At 32.9% G+C, this 23,673-nt stretch overlaps 1 protein-coding gene across 4 annotated transcripts in view; it reads left to right on the top strand.

Moving 5' to 3' along the window:
- Positions 1-22,943, top strand: part of FNBP1L (formin binding protein 1 like) — a 157,270-nt gene extending 134,327 nt beyond the window's left edge. For 2 of the 4 annotated variants that reach the window (XM_036998084.2, XM_073234310.1), the window contains 8 exons: positions 747-875; positions 2,635-2,781; positions 4,470-4,673; positions 13,206-13,315; positions 15,494-15,626; positions 15,993-16,087; positions 17,736-17,884; positions 19,269-22,943. In XM_036998084.2, the coding sequence (XP_036853979.2) occupies positions 747-875; positions 2,635-2,781; positions 4,470-4,673; positions 13,206-13,315; positions 15,494-15,626; positions 15,993-16,087; positions 17,736-17,884; positions 19,269-19,447 (1,146 nt within the window). In that variant the 3' untranslated portion in view covers positions 19,448-22,943. Of the gene's footprint in view, positions 1-746; positions 876-2,634; positions 2,782-4,469; positions 4,674-6,098; positions 6,258-10,810; positions 10,826-13,205; positions 13,316-15,493; positions 15,627-15,992; positions 16,088-17,735; positions 17,885-19,268 lie in introns of all 4 variants that reach the window. The other 2 variants (XM_036998082.2, XM_073234309.1) reach the window with 2 other exon arrangements.
- The last annotated feature ends 730 nt before the right edge of the window (positions 22,944-23,673 follow it).

The following is a 23,673-nucleotide window of genomic DNA, read 5'->3' on the forward strand; positions in this document are numbered from 1 at the left end:
CTTTACGATTTTCAAAGCACTCTCATATAACACGATTTATTCCTTGGAATAAATACTGTGAAAAATTGAGTTCATTTATTATTATTTATCCTATTACTTTAGAATGATTGAGAAATTTGTTTATATTCCCCTGTAATAAATCTAGAATTGATTTATGTTGTTTGTAGTCTAATGTTCTCACCAGTGTAGACCATGCTAGTATGACTCATTTGAAAAGCATTTCTACAAGAGATCAAGATGAACAGAACTTTATTCTAAATAAGCATTCCTTAAAGTACCATAGTTTCATAGAGATGGAAATGAATATTATGTTATCTAAAAATTGCATTTTTATCATTTGTTTTCCTTGTGGCTCTTGAGTTGGATATAAGTAAATCATATTTAAAGAAATGTTTTACTACTAACATTTTAACTGTCTAAAATATTCCTGATGCTGTTTTCCTTTTCTGATTAAAAGATTACTTTTTCAACCCACAATGTTATCATTTATTTAGTTTTTTTAAAAAGTCTGAATTTGGTAAGAAGAAACTTTATTTGAAAAGATTATTGCAAGGGGATAAGAGAAAGGGAATATTGCAATAGGGAGACTGCTCTTGGCCATAAGATTTGCAAGTATCTCTTTAAATTTTAAATGATATCAATAGTTAGAAAAAAATCTAGTTTTGGACAATTTTTTAGAAAGGTGAATTAGCTACGATTTTGTTGTTTGATGTTATTGGTATTCATTTGGACCATTTTGCCTCTAGGCTAAACACCAGTTGAATCTACGTACACATATGGCTGATGAAAATAAAAATGAATATGCTGCACAATTACAAAACTTTAATGGAGAACAACACAAACATTTCTACATAGTGATTCCTCAAATTTACAAGGTAAAATGTAGATATGATATTGGTGTAGATTTAGAGTTGGAAAAGCTAGTCCTTAAATGTAAAAATTTTAAATTCAAGCATCAGTCAGAATGTTTCTAGATTCCTAGTCATCAAGATTGGTGATGAGAAATTTCTTTATAGATGGATATGCAAAATAAAGTTTTCTTCACTTTGAAATCACAAATTTTCCTACAGATAATTAGTGTAAAAACAGTCCAATAAAACAATGACATTTTCTAAATACATTTTAATACTGTCTAAATAATAAAGTATCATGACATAGAGGGAATTCATTGGAATTATATTTTGTAATCTGTTCACCTAGAATTGGGATGTAACTTTTTGACACTATGCTAGAATCATTGGCATTAATCCAGTGGCTGAAATGTCTTATAAAATGTATTTGCTAGCCCAGTTTTGGCCTGCTTGTCTTCCTAGCTGCCAGATCATAAATGTAATTCAGGCTGAGTTTGCTTATAAATGCTGTTTATCATCGCTTAATGATAACAGTTGCCAAACAGCCTCAGGTAAAGACCCCAGAATTTATGTGAAGGTTAAGTTATATTACTGCCTAGTCTAGAAAATAAATCAGAGAACAGGGGTTTAAGTAAAACAGTGTTGAAGGAAGTAGTATTTGGGAAAGTAGAGCTTATGTGGGAAGTGTCAGTCCAAATACACTTTTTTTCCTCTATAAAGGCAAGTTAGTAGTACAAAGGAAGTGTGGAGGTGGTGGACTAGAATGGGTGTCAAATTCTGGTCTTTTAATCCAGACTGTTCAGCCCGCCACTCTTCACTCTGTGGAGCTTTCTTAGGTTTACTAGCTAAGTCTTGCTATCCTGCAAAGACCTTAACTTGGAGATGACCTACTGTTTGTGTGTTGGCCTTCGATCCTTTTGTTTGGACCTTGCTATGGAGTTGTCTTTCCATTTTGTGATGCCGGGAACAATGCTTTTGTGAAAATGGAGGTCTAAAAATAAATTCCCAGGTTTTGGGAAATAATTAAAGAGGAGAAAGTAGTATGAAGGCTGTGGGAATTTGGGAACTTGAATGTTGCTGTTTCCTAGGAGAAAGAAAGGTCTAGGAAGTATAAAAAAAAGTGACTTAAAGTTATTTGGCTTCATGTGTCTCAGAATAATTCTTAGTGTCATATGCCAATGAATTTTTGAATTGTGGGGTTTCTTTTTATATGTACCACTCTGACTTTCTGGCTTCCTGCTTTTCATCTGTGCCCCCAACCTTTTGATAGTTACTCAAAACTATAGACTGTGCTAAGTTTGAATACCTTTTGGTATGCAACTAGGTATGGATCCTTGGTCCAGCTAGATCTTACCAAAGGATTCTGAACTAATTTAAGGGCTTAGAAATCTCAGATTAGTATGTTATAGGCTAACTGCTTAAAAAGGGAAAAAAACTCCAAGATTTTGTTTTCAGATGAAACTTTTCTTAGAAGTATTAACAACAGCTGCTCTGACTAAAGTATGAGGCAGGTTGCTGGTAGCCTGTAGGGGGTTTCCTTTAGAAAGCTTGAAAACCAGTATCACTTTGTTTTAGTGCATGCTAAAAGTCTTGATTTTTTTTTCCCTTTCCTACTTAACAGGCCTTAAGTTTAAGTATTATAAGTTTGTAGCATTTGTGGAAAGCCATTAAGTTTAAAATGAAACTATTGGATAGACTCTTTAAATTTTTTTGGAGGGGTGGCTGCTTCAGAATAAAAAGGGAATTCAGTTTTCCTTTTTTTTTTTCAATTCCTAATTATTAGCAACTACAAGAAATGGATGAACGGAGGACTATTAAACTCAGTGAGTGTTACAGAGGATTTGCAGATTCAGAACGCAAAGTTATTCCTATCATTTCAAAGTGTTTGGAAGGAATGATTCTTGCAGCAAAATCAGTTGATGAAAGAAGAGTAAGTGCTTTATAATTATTTGAATAAGTACATGTGATTTATGTATGCAGCTTAAGTTAGTGGCATGAATTGGGAAAGGGGTGAAGTAATAGAATGGGTAGCTGATTCTAAGTTATATTCTATAGAAGAAAGTCTGGCAATAGATTGGACTCCTTTGGGCTGTAAGGGCCATTCTAAACACTAAAATTACAATTAACTAAAAAAAAAAACAGTTCTAACCCTTACTTTTCCTCTCCTCACTCATATTTCAGTTCTACTCCAAGAGTATAACTAACCAGTGAACTGTATGCTGTAAGCTATATTATACTGTTATTCTAGTCAAAGTTTAGAGAAAGAAATGAATTTGGACTTCTAAGAGTTGTTTTTAATACAGGAGTTGGCACTTGAGCTAGATTTTGAAGCATGGGTAGTATGTGGAATCATGGTCCTTGAGAAAGGGGAAGGGGAGGGCATTATGAGTTGAAGAAACAGCATAGCTCCTTTTGAGCAAATATGTCTAATCAAATTATATCTTGATCAAGGTCTAGCACAGTCTTGTATCTGGTCATTTCTCAGAAAATGTTGACTGAGGGACCAAAAAGGATGGTTGGCAGAACCTGAGGGTATGAGAGAAAAGCAAGAGAAGAGAACAAGTGTTTGGGGAGTGCCTAATATGTAACATATATTTCAGTCTTCGCAGAAAGTTCATCTTGTATTAGTGAGGATCCTTCCTGTAACAAATAGAATTCTGACTGAAGTTTAAAAAGGAAAGAGGATTTTTGGGTTCTTGAATTGGGAAATTCAAACATACATTTATATCTTGGTAGGATTGGAATCCAAGGTTATAAATATAGGTAGGTCCCTCCTTCTGTCTCACCTTACCCTGTAGCAAATTATTGGGCTGAGGGAGTGGCATTAGTGATAAAAGTGAAGTATAACATAAGGATGACTTTTGACTAAATGACAGGCATGATGTACTATTAACAGAAATAGGGAATAAAAGAGGAGAGGTGGTTAAGCATGGGGAGGAGTCTGTAGAGATACAGTATATTCTGTTTGAAAATAATGAGTTTAAGGTATCAGAACATTCAGGTAAGGTATGTATGTTCAAAAATAATATATAATAAATGAGTTTTAAAGTTAAATGTTACTGCATTTTGTATTTTCAGAGTTGGCTTTTTGTACTCAGTACTGTTTGTGAGGTCTTTCTCCATTGTTATGTTGACATTCCTGAATATGTCTTTCAGATATTTATTTATCCTTCCCTATCAGATGAGTAAAAGCCTTTCTACTTGTCTCTTACTATTTCCTCTGTCCCAAAGGTCACCCTATAAAGTACAAAAAAACCTTTTCATTTGAAACTAATTAGAATTTCTGCTTGAGAATAACATCATCCTGTGTTGCTTTTGTCTGTTAGATCTTTCTTATTGGCTGTCTAGTCCTCAGATGAATTTCAGTGTATTAAAGCTAGACAGTGAAAACATTCATGAATATTACAAATTAACAAAGTGGTAATTTGTAAGTTAGTGTTTTTCTCTTGGGATTAAAATATTTAGGGTTTATTACAAATTCACAGGAAGAAATGATTCACTTTAAACCTAAAATGATTGCTGTAGAATTAAGTTTGTGTTTTCTTACACAGATTAAAGTTTTGAAAGCAAATGTGAGCAAATGAAGTGGTTTTAAAAACACATGTTTCTTGTATATAGGACTCTCAAATGGTAGTAGACTCCTTCAAGTCTGGATTTGAACCTCCAGGAGACTTTCCATTTGAAGATTACAGTCAGCATATTTATAGAACCATTTCTGATGGTACTATCAGTGCATCTAAACAAGAAGGTGGAAAGGTGGATGCAAAAACCACCGTAGGAAAGGCCAAGGGCAAGTTGTGGCTCTTTGGAAAGAAGCCAAAGGTAAAAGTCATAAAATTCCTCTATGGTAATAATTCTGTTTTAGTGTGTCATTTGAATCAGTGTAGGCTTTGAATGGATAATGATTTGCTGTTAATAGAGAATATTTTTATTTGAATGATTCAATTAACTTTTCACTTACTAGAAACACAGAATTTTATACCTTAATAGTAAAAATTTTATTTCTAAATTTAACATTTGGCCACCGCTTAATAATGAATAAAATATTAAGTAAGTTAGTAATATCTTAATTTCATGCTTTTGAAATTTCATGTGTATGTAGTTCCAATTGCTGTTTCTAAGGAAACATTATCATGTAACTATAAGACAATTACAATTCTCAATTGGAACGAATGATTGACCAAAGCAATAACAAATGTCAAATTAGGTCTTATAGATCAAAATAATAGTAACTTTTATCATCCATGGGAATATTTAATGGGAAGGACTCAATGTTTGTAGTTATTTGAAGTTTAAAAGTCTCTAGTTTGCTAAAAGAATCTGTTAACTTCTTATTGGAACCTATCTTTTGATGTGCTGTTTTAGACAGATAAATCTAGCTCAGCAGATGAGGAAATGGAATAGATAAGTGCTTTAATTTTTCTCATCAATTTAGTGATTATACTAATATCAGTAGGAGGATGTATACTTTTAATCTCATGTGCTGTATTAAAGTATACATTTTAATTCATCTTTCTGATCTTGACATAAGAATGTAGATAAAATTTAACTCCAATTATGTCTATAAATATCTTTGAAAGCACCACTGTAATTAACTCAAGCTTTTTACTCATGCTTTTAATAATATTGTTCAGTTATGAAGTTGAGACGTGAGACTTTAAGTCAGAACTGTATCTAGGAAGGCTTAGAAAAACAAGGAATACTGAAATGTAAACAAAAATGAGGTGCAGTAAGGGTGAAGTAGAAACCATCTGAGAGGAAAGCCACAAATGTAATGAAATTATTTTGCCTGTTTGTAATAGTAATAAGTTACATTTTTAATGTAACATTTTATTTTAATAAACATTGCCTATTTAGGTAACTTTAACTGTAGCTGCTGCCTCTATCTCTGACAAATACAGGTTAAGTATAACTAACTAGGTGCTACTAATATTTTAGAAATCAGAAGACGACAATATATTTATCTAGGTCATATTGCTCTCTCTAACATTTTAATTTGTGTACACTATAATTTTAATCTGTCAGGTTGTTAAATGATCAAGTGACATGATACAGTTTTAAAAGTAAATTTGACTTTTTAAAATGACAGTTTTGGCAAAACTCTTGTTAACTTTTTTACAATATTTTTATAGAAAACTTAATTTGAGTTCTATTTTGTGGAAAGTATGTTGCCAAAAATAGAATTTTCATTTAGGAAAAAACTATGCACCTTTGGCTTATTGATTCCTTTTTTTATTTCTATATTAGCCACAGTCCCCACCCTTAACCCCTACTAGTTTATTCACATCCAGTACTCCTAATGGGTCCCAGTTTCTCACATTCTCCATTGAGCCCGTGCATTATTGTATGAATGAAATAAAAACAGGGAAGCCCAGAATTCCTTCTTTCAGAAGCCTCAAAAGAGGGGTAAGTTTAATAATGGGTTAAAATGCATGATGGCCTATTGTGTGTGTAGTGTGGCTTTTAATACTCTCCACCCTCATTATAAGGCTCTCTCCTATAAATATGTAGTTTAAAAAACCACAGAATTAAGTATAGCTGCCCTCAAGTTAAAAATAACTCCTCTTTATAACATTTGAAATGCTCAACCGTAAAAGAATGGTATTATAAAGAGGGTGCTGGGTACAATCATATTAGCTATTTTTTTTGTTTATGTGAAATCATATGTCCACCATTGTCTTGTAATGTATTTACATTTTTAAGACTTTCAGTAATTTGTCACTGGAATTACTTGTATAATTTGTCACTAATGATGACTTATGGCAGTTTATTAAGTATTGCTATGTTAACAATTAAGAAAAATAAGTTGAATTTTAATTGCCCTGCTTTTAGAAGCATAAAACAGAATTTCCAGTAGTTAGCCAGAAAATTAAAGATAAGCATGTTGAGTATCAAGATTATAGATCAAGTTAATATATTAGATAGTATTTGCAAATTGAAAAACCTATACAATATAGATATTATTGAGTAATGTTTACATGAAATTTGTTTTCTTGAACAAAAAAATTGAAAGTAATTTTTACCAAAATTTTCTGTTTTTTAAAATTGGCCAGTCTTTGACATTTACTTATAAAGAAGTTCTGCAAATGAAACATTTTATAATAGAAGCAAATATTAAACTGTTTCTCAGCAACAACTGTTACATTACTGATAAATGTGATTCTATTATGTTAGGCTAATTTCTTTTGTTTGTGTTTTATTTTAAGGATGTGCTTATAATATTCATTGTTCATAATTTAGATGTAATTAAGAAATTTGAGCATTTGTTTGGACATATGAAAAACATAGGTGTGGTAACCCATAGGTGAGAACTCAGTCTATGAATATCATAAAAAGTCTCATCACTAACAATAGTACACTATAGTTGGGCTCACTTTTGCTCAAGTTCGAGAATCCTCCCACTTCCTCCCTTTCTTCTCTACCTTCTTCCTTCTCTTATTTCTTTCTTATATCTTTCCTTCTCTGTCTAGTCTGTTCTTATTTTTTGTAGCCCTTTCTATCTTCAAATTGCTTTAGTTGGGTTTCTCTTTTCACATATAGAACAAGATACATTAATTTAGGGCAAGATTACATTATCTTCAACATTAACATTAAAACAATGACAAACTTAAGTGACATCAGTAAAGCAGCAAAAATATCCTTGTGTATCCTCTCCCCTTTTGGACTTAACTTTCTGTCTATAATGACACAACTTCTTTGCATCTACCTTATCTAATTTTGTTAGTGAATGGTATCATAGGTCTAATTTTGTTAGTGAATAATATCATAAGTAGCTGATGACATTTTGAAAGTCCCTTTGAATATGTCTGTATTATACCTACAGGCAATAGAGGTACCTGTAATCAGAAAGCCCTTAACACTTGTTTGAAAGACTTTAAATAGTATCTGGGATTTCTAGTGCTTGAGTTATGTGGGTAGAATTAATTCCCATCTTCTCTGTGGTGATTTAGACTTCATTAAATATTATGCTGTTATATAAATCAATAAAGATTACTAGTTAGTAGTCATACTTCTGTAACAGTTTATATGTATTCTACACATTGAGTCTACCAGGCCCAGTTACAATACTCTACACAGTGTATAGTCTTAGAGATACGAAGTAAATGTAATTCTATGGAAAATGTTTAGGCAGTTAGAACTATGAGCCCTGGAGATAGAAGTTTAAATATGTGGCATCTTCATTCTTGCTGAATAAGTTTATAGGCAGAATTTTATAACTGTAGAACTTAAAAGTATCTTCTTGGTCATTATTTGTTTTATTTTCACATATTGCTTTGATTTTACATATTAGTACATTGTTTTGGGTTAGGGGAGGTGGGAGGGGGTGTCTAGTTCCAGAAGGCCAAAATCTTCCCACTTTTGTTATCATACCCAAATTAAACAGTTATGCAAGATAGAAAATATGGCAGACAAGTTAATTAGAGGCTTGAGGGATAAAGCAGGAAGAAGTTTATTACAACCTTGGTTTTGAGATTTCTTTGATTGGTATTTGATTGTTAGTTACTAGGTACTATTTCAAGATTAACTCATAGAGATGTATTCCTCCCACTTAAGATTTTTCTAATATAGAAAAATCCAGAAAGATGATGAGCTTTAAGAAGCCAGTTTGTATTTTTACATGGATTTACATATAAATCCATTAAGCTTACAAAGTAAATCTTAAGGTTTCTTAAAGCTGATGAGTTGTGCTATTCAAATTAGAAACTTTTGTTTTGAGTGGTATTTGTTTTTCCTAAATTCTTGTTTTTGGCTCTTAAAAGAAATTGTAATTTTTGTTTTAAAGAAAACCAAGTGTTCCCAGTATTTTTAAAGATAGAAGGAATGTCATATTGGACCAATGGTTTTTAATTTGATGGTAGTACCAGTAGATATTTTCTGAGGGACAAGGGTCCATAATTTCCTTCTTGGAACACCAAAACCATTAATGGATATTGGACACATACCCAAACTCACTACTTAGTATACAAACAGCTATTCATTTGAGCTTATTGGAATACTTACTCCTGTTTTTTTTAGAAGTGCATTTATCTAGCAACAACAAGTCCATGTATTCTGTCTAAATTTCATGATCTTACAGACTTCTAGACTCATTTTTGTAAGTTCTTACTTATCCAGAGTACAGTTCTCAGGATTTTCCTGTCTTTAAATGAAATACACCTAATAATTTTAATTGCCTAATGGATTTCCTTTTTAGCTCCTTTTGTATTATATTAAGGTATAATGGGTATGTGAAATTTTCTAGTTATAGGTATATGATTATATGATAATTGCATATGAGAGTAAGGTATTTCTGTATTGAACATGAATTACTTAAAAAAAGATGGTAATATTTCTAAAATTTTTACAAAGAACTTGAGTTTTTGTAGACCCAAATCTAAGGTTACTGAAATATAACTTATTTTCTAATAGCAAAACTAGATTAGCTAAAACTTTGATATTTCAGTCATAATTATCATAAAGTTTTCCCTGAAACATACTAATATAGAAACTGGGAAAACTATTTATGTCACTTAGAAATTGAGCTGGTGAAAACTATCATAAAAGATAAATTAAACTTTTACATATTTATTTTTATCCTCTTATATAACTGTTTTAATAACATTTAAAGAAGACCATAAACATCTTTTAAAAATTTTAGACCTATTAATCTCCTCACCAGGAATTTTGTCATAGTAAAATAAATTGTGGTTTTTGTTACCTGAAACTACTGACAGTCTAAAGAATGTTAAGCTTAATTTTGAAAAATAATGGATAGCAAATGTCATCTTTTCTTACCATCATAACCATTAATATATACAGCCAATTCATGAGATAAGGGGTAGATATTTTTGTCAGTTATTTATTAAAATTGGTATTTTTTATGTGAAATTCTACCTGATAACCCCCTACCTTCTCCAAAACATGATTTAGAAAAAAGGGAAATATAACAATTTTAGAGGCTGCTAACCAAATGTGATGAATGTGGAAATTAACTTTGTAAAGTTCTACTGGATATTGTGTCACAAGGTGTGTGTGTGTGTGTATGTGTGCACGTGTGTGTTCAGTTGAGATGTTAGATATATGCAGTGCCAGTTGCAGAACTCTGCTAACCCATGGAATGTGGGTTGTATATACATATGTGGCATATATACTGTATGAGAGCATTCTGGCTATGTCATTTCACATTTTCAGAAATAAATTTTAACCAGCTTTCTAAAAATTGAAACTTTATTTTTAGTGTTGCTTTTCAAGCATATAATATCAGAATAAAAACCAAAAAATGATGCTGTATCTTCAAAGCAAAACTCAACCCATATATTTGTGTCAAATAGGAAATAATGTATGGGCAACTTTGATCTGGATTGCTCATTTACTTATTATTTTGATAACAATGTGTTTTTATTGTGTCTGCACATTGAAAAAAGCACCTTAAAACTAAAGTAGAAATGTTTACCCTCACCTATCCACAACATACTTAAATTCAAAACAGCATTTTAAACTATAAAAGTTCAGACAATGGTGTTTTGTTTAATGCATTGGAAAGAATTTTCCCATCTTTAATACTTCATATGTAAGATTTCTTTTAAAATGGCTAATATTCCATCTTTTATATCCACCTTTTTGAGTATTAATATTTTGAGAATGAAGCGCTGTGTAAAGGAAATCCACTTAGGGAAAATTCTCTTTTTTAAAGAAAAAAATATATGATTATTTATAGAATGATTACTATTTACTTTGGAATTTTAGTTGCGCTTGGAAAATATCTGCCCATTATCATCAGTGTAATTTTTTTTTTTGCAAGTAAATTTACTTTCCCAACAATGTGCTTAAAATTGTTTCTCTGGCATAATTGTTTAGATTGTGAAATGTACCTGATTTATTTTAATATTGTTTAAAAAAAGTAAAAGTTATTGCACCTTCTATATATGATTCATGTGAATAATTTACCATTTCTTTCTGTTTTCCATTGAACTATTCAGTGGTCGGTGAAGATGGTAAGCCTTATGTGCTGATCTATATACTGTGCCAACATTAAATAATCTCAAAACATTGTTTTGTTTAATTCAAAACAAGCGGTAAGGTACATCTCCACATTTTCACCTTGTATGTGTCTTTTCTTTTTACAATTTTTTAATACATAGTCCAACATATGCCAGTACCTCTTGATGTCCTAAAATTAAAAAATAATGTGGTTAACTGTAATCAACCCATTAAATTCTTAAGTGTTTTTGGATGGAGTCCTTGTCATGTTACAGAGAATAAAATTATAGTTAAACATTACTTGAAAAGTTACATGGTAGAACAAAAGTTCAAGTTTTTACAGAAGGAAAATTAAATAAAAATGATTTTTCTTAACATCCTTTAAAAAGGTAATATAAAATTGATTTGTACTTTATCACGAGAATCATTAGATTTTCCAAAAAGTGAGAAAGTTTTCCTATTAATTTCATTAGAGGTTAGTGCTTTCTTCTTCTGTGCTATTGAATGGGAATAAAAGCATAAATAACCTAAATATTGTGTGTGTGTGTGCATGCGTGCATGTGTGTGTGTGATGTTCCTTTATACATTTATTTCAAGTAAATTAATGGAACTACATTGTGAAGACCTAAATGCAAAATTATTGGGTGCTTGCATATTTTGTCATTTTTGGAAAGTAGATGACTTTTTCAGACTCTTGGTACTTTGATAACAAGGTTTAATTAGGGATGAGTGGAAATCTGGCAGATGCATAGATAATTGAGTTTATTATAGTGTTACTAAAAAACCCACGTTGGAATGTATTTCTTCACTTCAGTAAATAGTTTTTCAAAATTTTAAGAAATATATAAAAAATACAAATTAGGAAGTTTTATCTTTGGCACATATGTAATAGTTTCCAAAACCTGTGCCCCAAATTGGATTAAATCTGATAATTTATGTTGATAATTGGCCACTAAATTTAAAGGCATTGTATAGAAAATTCTGCCATTCATTTATTTAGATCAGATTTGGTTGATAAACACATTCTTAATTCTTAACGTGGTAGATTAAAAGAAGCAAAAGCCACCTAGATCAAATGCCCTAGTTTTTTTCAGGCAGGCTTGTTGAATGTCCATGATGTGCAGGCCACTTGGAAAAAAACGTAGCGATTGTTATTAATTAAAGATTATTTTTGATCACGGCTCATTCTGAAAGTGAGTTTTCTTTTTTAAAAGTAAGGGAAGCATTCTTATCGAAGGTTGAAATGAAGCTATTTAGCATATGTTACAGGCCTGAGTGGCCCAAAGAGCAAGGATGTGTTTGTTTTGGGAGTTCATTTCAACAACTTTAAAACCTGAACTTGCATATTTTTAAAATCAACATTTTAAAAAGAAAAATGATGAATGATAGGTGTCATCAACTTTTAGAGTTTATAAAAATTTAACGTAAATACGGGTTTATGTTAATAGTTGCTGATATTGACTCTGTTGTGTAACCTCTAATAAGAACTAAACAGTGACATGGTTAATATTTAAGAGAAGGACATCATTTGAATCAGAATGTTGTATCTAAATTAGTACTTTTTCTTAAATGATGCAGTTTTATGAATATCAAAGCATTAAAAAATTTCAAATATTAAGCATCCTTCCTAAAGAGGGATTATATTTATCTTTGAATTATACCATTCTTTCAGGAACAACTGAGGTATGTTATTTGGTTGTACAAAAGGGTAATTGAGAATAAACTCCTCATTGGACTATAATTTTTACTTATGTTCCACTCAAAGGATAGTTCTGCCTTTTGTTTTTTAATAATCAGGTATGTTTTGGTTCTAAAGAATAGTTTAATAAACACAATCATTCAAAGACTATATGTAGTAATAAAATATATTTCATTAATTTTATTAATTAGATTGTCTTTATGAGGTAAGTTGCTTGCTTATGTAAACTTTTTATATTTTTAGTCTGAACTTTTGTAATATTCTGACTCAATGGCAAAAGTTTTGGTTCGGGAATGTGGTGATCTGTTGCATATAACACAGTACGTTGTACAGGGAGAAATGTTACATGTTTCCATTTGTTGTTGTTGATGTAAGAAGGTCCATATGTATTTGACCTCTGCCAAGACCTGAGAATAAAGTGATACTGGTCATTACCAGTTATCTATATCCAGTGATATTTTTACTTATTCTATTTCATGATTTCATAAACTAACTGGAACTTGAGCTCTTTCTTCAATACAATTGTTTTAATTAACATATATTACATATGTATGTAAATTTATTTTTGTTACAAGGGATTTATTGGGGCTAATTTGAAATTAAAGTTGATACATATTCTTAACTTAGAGTGGCTATATTTACAAAATATTATTGCCTGAAAATGTTTTTTATAATGATTTAGCTTCTCCTTTCAGGGCCCAGCACTAGAAGATTTCAGTCATCTGCCACCAGAACAGAGACGTAAAAAACTACAGCAGCGCATCGATGAACTTAACAGAGAACTACAGAAAGAATCAGATCAAAAGTATTTTTCCATTAAGTCCTTTCTATAATTATTATTCCTTTTAGGGTCTACTTTGAATGATATGTCTAAATATGATGTAAAAGGTTTAAAAATCTGACATCCTAACTGCAATACCTTTTGAGAGAAAAATATACTCCTAAATTTTGGGAAACTGGTTGCTGTGTTGTAGGTAAAAATGAAATGTTAGAGAGTTTCTTAAGTTGCAGGTTATTGCATGTTAATAGAGTATGTATTATGTCTTCCATAAATTTTGCAACATAGTTTGATGATTCGTTATCAAGAATAGTTTCACCAACACTAACCACCTTATATTTTGATAAACTTTCATTTTGCTTTGGTGTATAAATTGAGTTCAGTAGAAACCTGAGGCTGTAATTGTTTTGTTTGTAGCAAAATATGTTGGCAAACAGGGCTTAATTACTCACAGCTTCAGATTCATTCACTCACACCTTTTAAGTTTTTTTTCAGTTTTGTAAGAAGTTTCCTTTAGTTCAATTTTACTTTAATGAACAGAGTTATGATGAATAAAGGGTTATTACAATGGATTGGTGACTTACTATCTACTTTTATACTGAAGGTAAAATTGGAACTTAGATTCTAGCATGAGTGAAGTTTTGTTACGAATTATACATCAGATGTAATGGATGCTTAGTCATAAATGAAATATTGCAATACAGTTGATTCTAATTATTTGATAGTTACATTCTATAAAGGCACTGAACACTGAATTAACAAATACTGAATGGAAAATACAGGTTTAGGCTCTAATACAGTTAGCCTCTGGTCACAACATTTTTATCAGTTGAGCAATGTATAACCTTTATGTGTGTTTCTGTTTAAGGATACATTATTTAGTAAATATTACTGATTCATTAACTTTGAACTCAGGGCTAGTAGCTCTATAACTCATAACCGAACAAAGCTTATCCAACACATGCATTTTTCTCCGTGAGATACCTTGCAACCTTCTTGCACTTAGGGACATTAGACAGTACTTCACCACTACACTCGGGCTATTTTAAACAGAAAAATCACCAACAAAGAGAACAAAAATTTTTTTAAGTTGCGCTAAACAGACCATTAAAAGGGCACACACTCAGAGTATCTAAAGCTTAGGAGAAAAAGAACTTAGGATACATATTTGAGAACCATTTGAAGGTAGATGATATTAAACAATAAGGCAAAACATATAGAAGACAATATGATGAAGAGGAAGAAGAGGCATAAACTTCCAATTATAAAATGAGTAAGTCATAGGGAATATAGTCAGTAATTGTAATATCTATATGGTGACACTTATGGTGAGCATTTCATAATGGTTATAACTATTGCATCACTATATAGTATACCTGAAACCAGTGTAATATTATATATCAACTATACTCAGAAATCTGAGATCTGTAAAAAAACACAACTTGATTATATCTTATAAAATTATTTATACTTTTTCTCACAAATCAGAAGGATGAACAGAGGAAGAGAATGAGCCCAAGAGAGATACTATGAAACAGTAGAGTTGAGGAGTAGAGAAGAGAAAATGTAATCTCCAGGAGATAAAGAAGGAAAAGAATGTATAAAGGGTATAAAGGAGTGTTCATCAGTAATGCCAGATGTTAAAAGTGTTAAAAGTGCAGTGCAGCTGATTAAGGCATAACCTAATGTGATGTGATTAGAGCATTGAAGAGGAGATGAGTGACTGAATTTAGAGAGGCAAGTTAAAGATGGCATTCCTATTTTTGGCATAGGTGAGTGGTAGAAGGAAGATGTGGTGAGCTAAGATAAGGAACACTGGTTGAATAATATGGATGGGAATATAATGAGTCTCATTGGGACATGATGAGTTTTAAGAATATTAAGGAATATTCTTCAGCTCTTGATTAAGCCTGTATATGTATATGTAAACCTATATATATTTAAAGCCTCCTAATTTAGGAAACAAGTAGTAAGAGGTGAAAATTTTTTTCCCAAATGTTTTAAAAGACTGTCTCCATAAGTTACTAACTTTATATACATTAGCTTTATGCAGATTATCTTTAATCAGGTAATGTTTGACTAAACTTAAAGAGGGATGACCTTTTATGATTAGGCTGCATAGAGGTCTGCAAAATCAAATGTGAAAACTCTTTTATCTGGGAATAAATGAAGTGAATATTTAATTCTGTAACTTCTGATTTTCAGAGAAGCACTCAACAAAATGAAAGATGTGTATGAGAAAAATCCACAGATGGGGGATCCAGGAAGTTTGCAGCCTAAATTAGCAGAAACCATGAATAACATTGACCGCCTGCGAATGGAAATCCACAAGAATGAGGTAGATTTGTTATTTAGTAGTTGTCTAAGTTAATATTTCTAAACTTCATTATGGTAAAGTGGCTTTTGCTAGGGTTCAAATATTTATTTAATTTTAGGGTTTATAATCTAACAGATCATTATGGTATATAATCTTTAGAATTAGAACTTCTTATTGAAGTTTTTTTTCTGTAGTTAAAACTTTAAATAAAATGAAACATTTATACTGTTTTTTTTATTAGCTATAGAGCTGATCATTGACCAAATTGGAATAAAGGTTTCCCTTCTCTTAAGAATTACATAATTATAAAAACTCAAAGCACATTTTAAATGTAGAATATCTTAGAACTTTATTTATTGAGCTTAATTTTACTTACTTTTTTCTAAGGCTTGGCTCTCTGAAGTTGAAGGCAAAACAGGTGTGAGAGGAGACAGAAGACACAGCAGTGACATAAATCATCTTGTAACACAGGGAAGAGAAAGGTCATTGTTTTACATTTTATTTGTATTTCTTCTTTTCCCCCCACCTTTTCTCACCCTTGTGTCTTATGCTTTGTACAATTCTTTTTCTTCCCCCCAAGTTTAGACAGGTTTGACTTTTAATGACATCAGTCTCTTGAACTGAAATAATTTTCTTTCCTTTGTAATAGCTACAAGTGAAGTATGAAATTTCATATTGCTTCTCAGTTCTAGTTCCTCATGAATCCAAAAACAGAGGTAGGAACACAGAAAATTCCTTCAGCCACAGTCTGGAGGCATAGGGTCCTTAAGCTTGGGAAGATTCTCTTAAGGTTTAGGTAGAGTTGAGTAGCTTATGGCAAAGAAAAATTTTAACTGTCCATTTGCACAAAATTTTGTGAAGGGAAAACCTAAGTATTGTTTATCTGGACCAGAACTTCCAAAATAAGTTTCCATGTTTTTATAACATTTGTGGCATTTTTACCCCCGTTGTGTGATAGGTCTTTTTTTTTTCTTTCAATAATAAAATCCAACAAATGAAAATTCACCTTAAAGAAAGATTTGAGAGATCTAATCAATTCAAGTACAACCTAGATTAAAATAACGTACTATCTGTGGCTTGTGTTATTTAAGAACATGTCTTTCAGGCATACTAAAAGTGCTGCTCTATCTAATTATGTAGGATTTTCCATGATTAAAAATCTTCTTAGTCATTTTATTCTTTAGCAAAATTGCTAACATTTTTCTCTTTTTGATTTAAAAATTTTTTAAGGAAAAAACACCTTTGCATTACCTCTTTTTAAGATTTTTTAAGTTACTGTCTTCCTAGTTAACACGATTAATTGGAAATCAACTTTACTAAGAGTCTTTTGGTTTCAGACAGAATGAACACTTTACCCATACTGGCTTGAACCGTAAGGGGTTTTATTGGCTGACTTAAGGAAGAGCTTGATCCAGGAGCTCAGATGATCTCCTCAGGACTCAATTTCTCTCCGCCTCACAGTTACGCCTTCTACGCTGTTAGTTACATTTTAAGCCTCCGTATGATGATCTTCTAAAGCTCTCTGCTCCTATTTCTACAGGTTTAAGTCCAGTAGAAAAGGAAGGGAGCTTCTCTTCCAATAGTCCCAAGCAAAAATCTGTGCATTTCTTCTTTCTGATTGGATTATAGGCTTACTCATGAACTATTCATTCTGGCTATACAATTGCTGTGTTAAGATGGTAAGATGGGTCCTTTTGGAGCTGGGACAGAACGACTCCACCTGAAGCCTGTGAACTGAACATGGGTTTGAGAGGTCCCCTAAGAAATTTGGGGTTCTCCTGTCAAAAAAAGGATGGTGAATCCAGGAAGATGAAACAAGTGTCCACTACATTTTTCCATTTTATCTCTGGACTCACTGATAGACGCATTTAATGAACATATTTACTGCTATGTGTCTAGAATATTGTGATCTTTTAGTTTTTTAATTTCAGTAAATTCAACAAAGAAGCAATTTGTAGTAGAAGCAATTCATATATATATAGTCAATGTTTAAGAAAATAAAGACTTCATTGGGAAATGTGTCATTGATACTCGATTCTCCGAACTGATCCTGAGGAGATCAACTTGTAGGTAATATAAAAAGTTCAAGTGTTTATGATACTTGATCAGAGGTAATTTTATGTTTTATAGTCCAGAGGGAAGTTACACTGATGATGCAAACCAAGAAGTCCGTGGACCACCCCAACAACTTGGTCACCACAATGAGTTTGATGATGAATTTGAAGATGATGATCCCTTGCCTGCTATTGGACACTGCAAAGCTATCTACCCTTTTGATGGTATTATTTTCTTAACATACTGTGTTTGATAAAATTGATTCCATACATTGATTCATGCATGTTAGTGTCCTTAGCTAAATAATACCTTGTCAGAAAATTATAATCCCATTTCATTAGTTTGGATATTTTTGTTTTGATACAGAGATTTTCTTCTGTATATGACATTGAAAGAAAATTGCCTATATTATCTACAGATTATTAAATTTTAAACTTTGATACAGATTTTCCCCCAGAGATCTTACTAATGCTATGTGTGCTCATCAACATAGAAACAGTTTGAGCATGTAGGTTAGCTAAGGAAATGGAAGGCTGGCAGATGCCACGTCATGCTGTTCCTTGTAACTTGCTAATATTGAGAGACAGGTACAAGGCAAGTGGCATGGCTGAATGTCAACACCACATCCTGACTCTCTAGGCCATGTTTTGTTTTCAGGTAAGGGAAGGAGAGAAAGTGGTGGCTACTGACTGCCATCTTTTCCCCTGTGATAGTTGGAGAACTAACCCTGTGAGGGAAGGTAGGCATTGTGACCCTCTCTTGCAGATTTTTAGTTACCATTCCCTCTTGTGGACTATGAAAAGTCCTTTTCCTCAGTTGACAGAGGAGCAGAGTAACACCTCTTACAGATAAGTTGTTATAAAATGGTATTTGATCTAAGGCCCTTCCCCACCCATCCACTGTATTGGTTTTGAAATTGAGTAAAGCTGCAGTTACTAATTCTGAGAAAATAACATTAAATAAGATCTTGCTATAATGTAATCTACAGAGTAGGGAAGGACTTCAGCATATCTGAAATTGTTACTGCTGAGTAGGCTGGGAGTGGTTGGGCATTGGGAAGAAAGAGAGCCCTGAGTTGATGAGGTTTAGAAGGAAGCTGTGCTTTGTAGCTGTGATCATTCTGACTCTCCTGCTTCTGTCATCACCAGAATTGACCCTGTGTTTTTCTCTCTGCTCTCTTTTCATATTCTTTCTTTTTTTCCATCCTCTCAATGTCTTGTTACTACTATCCTTATCTACACCTCATGAATTTTCTGGACAGTAATGCCATTCAAATATGGGAAAGGAATTGGAGTAGTGAAATAGGAGTAAGAGCATCCTGTCAAGTCATATCATGTCATTGTGTCTCTAATACTTCATCTGCTACGTGGGGGTGATATTAAGGTCGGCCTCACAGGGTTACTGTGCAGCTGAAGTGAGATAACACATAAAACTGTTGGGTAAACTTCAAAGTATCATAGAGATTGAGGTTGCTAATGAGTTTGAGTGGACCCATAGTTCTAGGCACTTTGAAATCTAGGTTTTCATATTGTTTTGTGTAGTGTAACTTTTATTTGAAGTCAATGCTGTACTTAAGTTATGTTTGTGCTATGAAAACTCTTAATGTAGGACATAATGAAGGTACTCTGGCAATGAAAGAAGGTGAAGTTTTATACATCATTGAGGAAGACAAAGGTGATGGATGGACAAGAGCTCGGAGACAGAATGGTGAAGAAGGCTACGTCCCCACATCATACATAGATGTAACTCTAGAGAAAAACAGTAAAGGTGCAGTAACTTACATCTAAACTAACCAGTCAGCTTTGTGGCACGTGACATAGGAATGATAACTTAAAATGAAAACATATTCAGCAGGCGGGAAGCATAAGAAAACTTAAAGGGCATTCAAGATTGATTGTTCACTATCTGAGCTGAGTGTAGGCTTGATCTTAGATGTGAGTGTTATCCCAAGAAACTGTTCTTGTGATGCTTTAAACATTTGAGTAACATTGATGTGAAGCTTAGTTGATGCCTTTTTGCTTTATGTCCTGCTTAAGTCGTTGTGAAAAATTTGTGTTTTTTCTGCCTTATAAATCATAGATTTTGATCTTTTGGGCAGGAATCTATAGATAGAAAGCTCCGCACTCCTTTTTTACTGTACTTCAAAAAACATGGTGACAGTGGTAAATTCTAATAAGCAAAACTGCTTTGAAATGCTATAGTAAGCTGACTCTCAAAACAGTGGTTTGGGTTAGGAGTTTAAATTTGTAGCTGTGGTTTCCAGGAGAAAAGTAATAGTTGGCTAATTGGATACAATAAGAATATAATCATTTTTGTTTTTCCCCTGTCCTTACCTTTGCTTTCCTAAAGGAAGAAAACAAGCACCTAGCCCATAATTTGATTTAGTAGTAGGCTAATCAAGAGACCTGAAGAATAAATCAACCTGTTCTAGCTGTTATGTGAATAAAAACAGCTTGCTTTTGAGACCTGAAAATGTTCTCAGGCTTACTAGTAATTTTCAGTTATGTATAAGCTTCCTTCTGAAGTAATGCTTGTATTTTTCAGCTTGAAAATGTCTTTTGGGAAATAACATGCTAGTGATTATTTAGCATTTAGCAATTATAATTATATGTAGGAAAATAGGTTCTAAATAAAAGGAAATCTTGAAGGGAAGTGCTGGCAAATTTTACTTTGGAAAAAAAAACTGTTTTGACTCACTGGATTGCAGGGAGTGTATTTGTACCACCATGTGGGGCAGTTCATTATTTTAGCTAAGTCATCAATTGTTGGATGGCTTAATTTTTCCAATTAATCTCAACAAGCATTTGTTGGGGAAAAAAAGTCAAGGGTTGTGTAGTGCTGTGGTTATAAGGGGAAATAAAGTAAGGAAGCAATTAAGAGTCTGACCCTTAATTTTGCTCGTGTTCCAAATTTTTTTGGTGGTTTCAGTAGCTGACTGTAAAATGATTTTAGAGACATTTGGGATGGATACTTTAAACTGAACACCCCTTTTGGTCTTAACCAAAGGTCTTCAGTAATTGTTCTTTTCTTTTCCCCCTCCTGGACTGCAGGTTCCTGAAGAGGGTTTCTGAGGAAATGGGCAAGATGTTGAAGGAGGTTACATGCAGCTGCTTTTGGGGGGAGGGTTTTAAGGTTGTCAGGCTCAAAGAGAGAGAGAGAGAAGCAAGTTGCATGACTGCATGCAGACATGATTATTTTTTACTAACTTCATTAGCATTTCCATACATTGTTTAAAAAAAATCATTGTAATACCAATCCTTAAATTCCTTATTCACATAAAGGGAAAAAAGCCAGTGATGGCTAACCTTTTTTCCATTTATTTTATTGATGTGTAAATCAGAAAGAATACAGAGGTGTCATTAAATTTGTCTTATATTCAGCTGTCCCAACAGGACTGTCTTCATCCCCGCTCTGTTTGAATTGGCTTTTAGATCCATTGTCTGTTAGAATCTTTGCCATTTGTCAGTGTTTGCCTGGCCACTTCTGTGCCTGCTTAACATCCTGTTGCATGTGTAGAGTGATCGGGCTAGATTTTTCAGGCATGTCTTTATAATACCTTGTTCTCGTCAAAGCCTTTGTTTTGTTTTACATTTGTAGTGCAAATCACTTTGTCAGACATCTCCAGCACTAATGTTTCCATCCTAGTATTCTTGTACGCTGCTATAACTTCCCCACTGCAAAACATTCCAGTTTTGGTATTATGAAGAAGTAGTTTGTGAACCTGAAGTATTTATGATAAGAAAAAGAAAACATCTCTGCTCTAGCCTACAGCCCAGTTGAAAGAACTCTTTGAAACATGGTACATCTTCAGCACCTCAGGCTAGGAAGAATCTATAGTCAGCACTGAAATCCTGGTGTAATAAACACAGAAGATACTCACCACCTCAAGATAAAGAACTGTTGTCCGAAGTCAGCTGCTTCCATTCAAATGCTGCCTTAAACTAGAGTGCCTAAATCTGTCGATTGCCAACACTACCACTACAGTATCCCACAAAGGGCTTTATGTGTCAGCTCAGTGCAACCTCCTGAAACTCAGTAGTGCTGCCTTGGTAGGTGGCTTTTAGAGCTCTACCATGTTTGATGGTGCATCTTCAAATTTATGGATCGAACTAAAGACATATCTGAGTCCATTTTACTTTACTCAGTGTTTTTATGAGAAGTTTTATGGACTTCCCCCGTTGTCTTTTAATTTGGGGTTACCATGTTTTCATGTGATTATTACCATGATAGTCTGTTTCCAAGTGATGCTTTTGTTTGAACCAGATGAAATTTAGTGAAACTTTGTAATGATCTATGTGCACTTTTACTTGTAAAATGGAAATTTCTGTATGTTTATACTTGTAAATATAATTGTTGTTAGTGCCCCTGTTACTCATGTTGTCCTGCTTCACATTTGTGATTTTGATAATGATTTGTATCTTAACTAATTTCTTAGTGGTGTTTAATAGGGAGATGGGTGGGAGTGGGGGATATTTGTGTCACAGAAGGTTCATTAATTTGGTTCTTTACTGTTTTGAGGGAAGAAAAAGAATGTGAAATGGTCTGTGTATTACTGGATTTTAAGCAATATTTTAGAAGCTGTGTGACTTCTTTAATAATTTCTCCCGTGTTATTTGAATCATACTACCAGTTATACTAAAGCTGAATGACAATTGTGTGAAAGTTAATGCCTTCATAAGATCAAGTACACCCCTGTTACACAGTTGACATATAGTGTATTACCTTTGAGGCTAGTAAACCATAAGGTTTAGATTCTGAATCTCGTTACAGGGTTATTTATATAATGTGACATTATTCAATACTGACAGACTACATAAAAGTAGTTTTAATATCTAGTGCTATTTTTATTTTAAAGGTTAGCAATGAGGAGGAAATGTGATCTGGCTGTGTTTGTCTTCTGTACAAAGCCTGAAGTGCTTGTGTTTTTTTGGCTGACAGCCACAGAGGGCAAAGTTTAGGCTTTCTTGTAAGGACTAACTGTTCTTTTCAAGCTACTGTTTGTTTTTCTCAAAGCAGGATTTGCTTCCGTGGGAGGCAAGTTCCTTCACATGGAATAGTGCAACCTGTATATGGGTTATTACATTAGAAAAGACATTTGTACTTGAACAGTTTAAATCATTCTTAAATTTTGAACATGTGAATTGTTGAAGAGAAGTCTTTAATTTTTCAGTAATTTTTACTCTTTTTGTGCACATGTTGATTTCTTAATGGTAAATGCTTTGTTTAAGATAGTGTTCTCTGTTGAGAATATTTTCATGGAATAAAACAATCTTTTCATGGTCAGTTAAGGTGTATAATGTGTTATCTCTTTATTGCTATGTGAGCTAGAGATGTGATGATTTTGTTCTTGAATGTCTAGTTTCCACATAATTCAGTGGAGATGACAGGTTCCACTAAGTGGAAACATAAGGGCAACCTTATTTGCAAAGTGGTTTTGGGAATTTTATTCTAGTTTTAGTTTCTTTCAAGCTCTCTAAAGGGAGAAAAACTTAACTATTTCTTTAGAGTGAATTTTAAGTTGAGTGTAATAATTTGGATTTTTTATCTTTGTTCTACAGTAAATAACTATGTTGCACAGACTTTCCTTTTATACCATCTTAACCTCTGAACACTTCCTCTACCGCATAACTTGATGTACCCACATGCTGGTCAGCATTTCCTGCTGCTTGAATTCCTGGGTCAGTCAGGGAGAGCCCCATGTCTTCCTGGCATTTCAAAGTGTGGAAGAAGAATGTTTGCCACAATTAGGATCACAATTAGCTGTCATTTTAGGAAATCTTAATTCAGAAGATTCAGCTCAAAGGGGCAAATATGACTGGTAACTTCTAGATATTCCAAAAGGGAATAAAACTCAGGGTTGGTCCTGAACAATGAGGGGTAGCAATTGTTGAGGTGAAAATTTAGAGATCCATGCCAAGCTTGGAAGCAGGGAGACACACAAAACAAAATAGCAGGAAAACAGTGGCAACAAAAAAATCTCAAAACAATAAAGAGGGCTTTTACTATCTGAACT

The sequence above is a fragment of the Manis javanica genome, chromosome 4 (genome assembly GCF_040802235.1).
Source record: "Manis javanica isolate MJ-LG chromosome 4, MJ_LKY, whole genome shotgun sequence".
NCBI classification, from domain to species: Eukaryota; Metazoa; Chordata; class Mammalia; order Pholidota; family Manidae; genus Manis; species Manis javanica.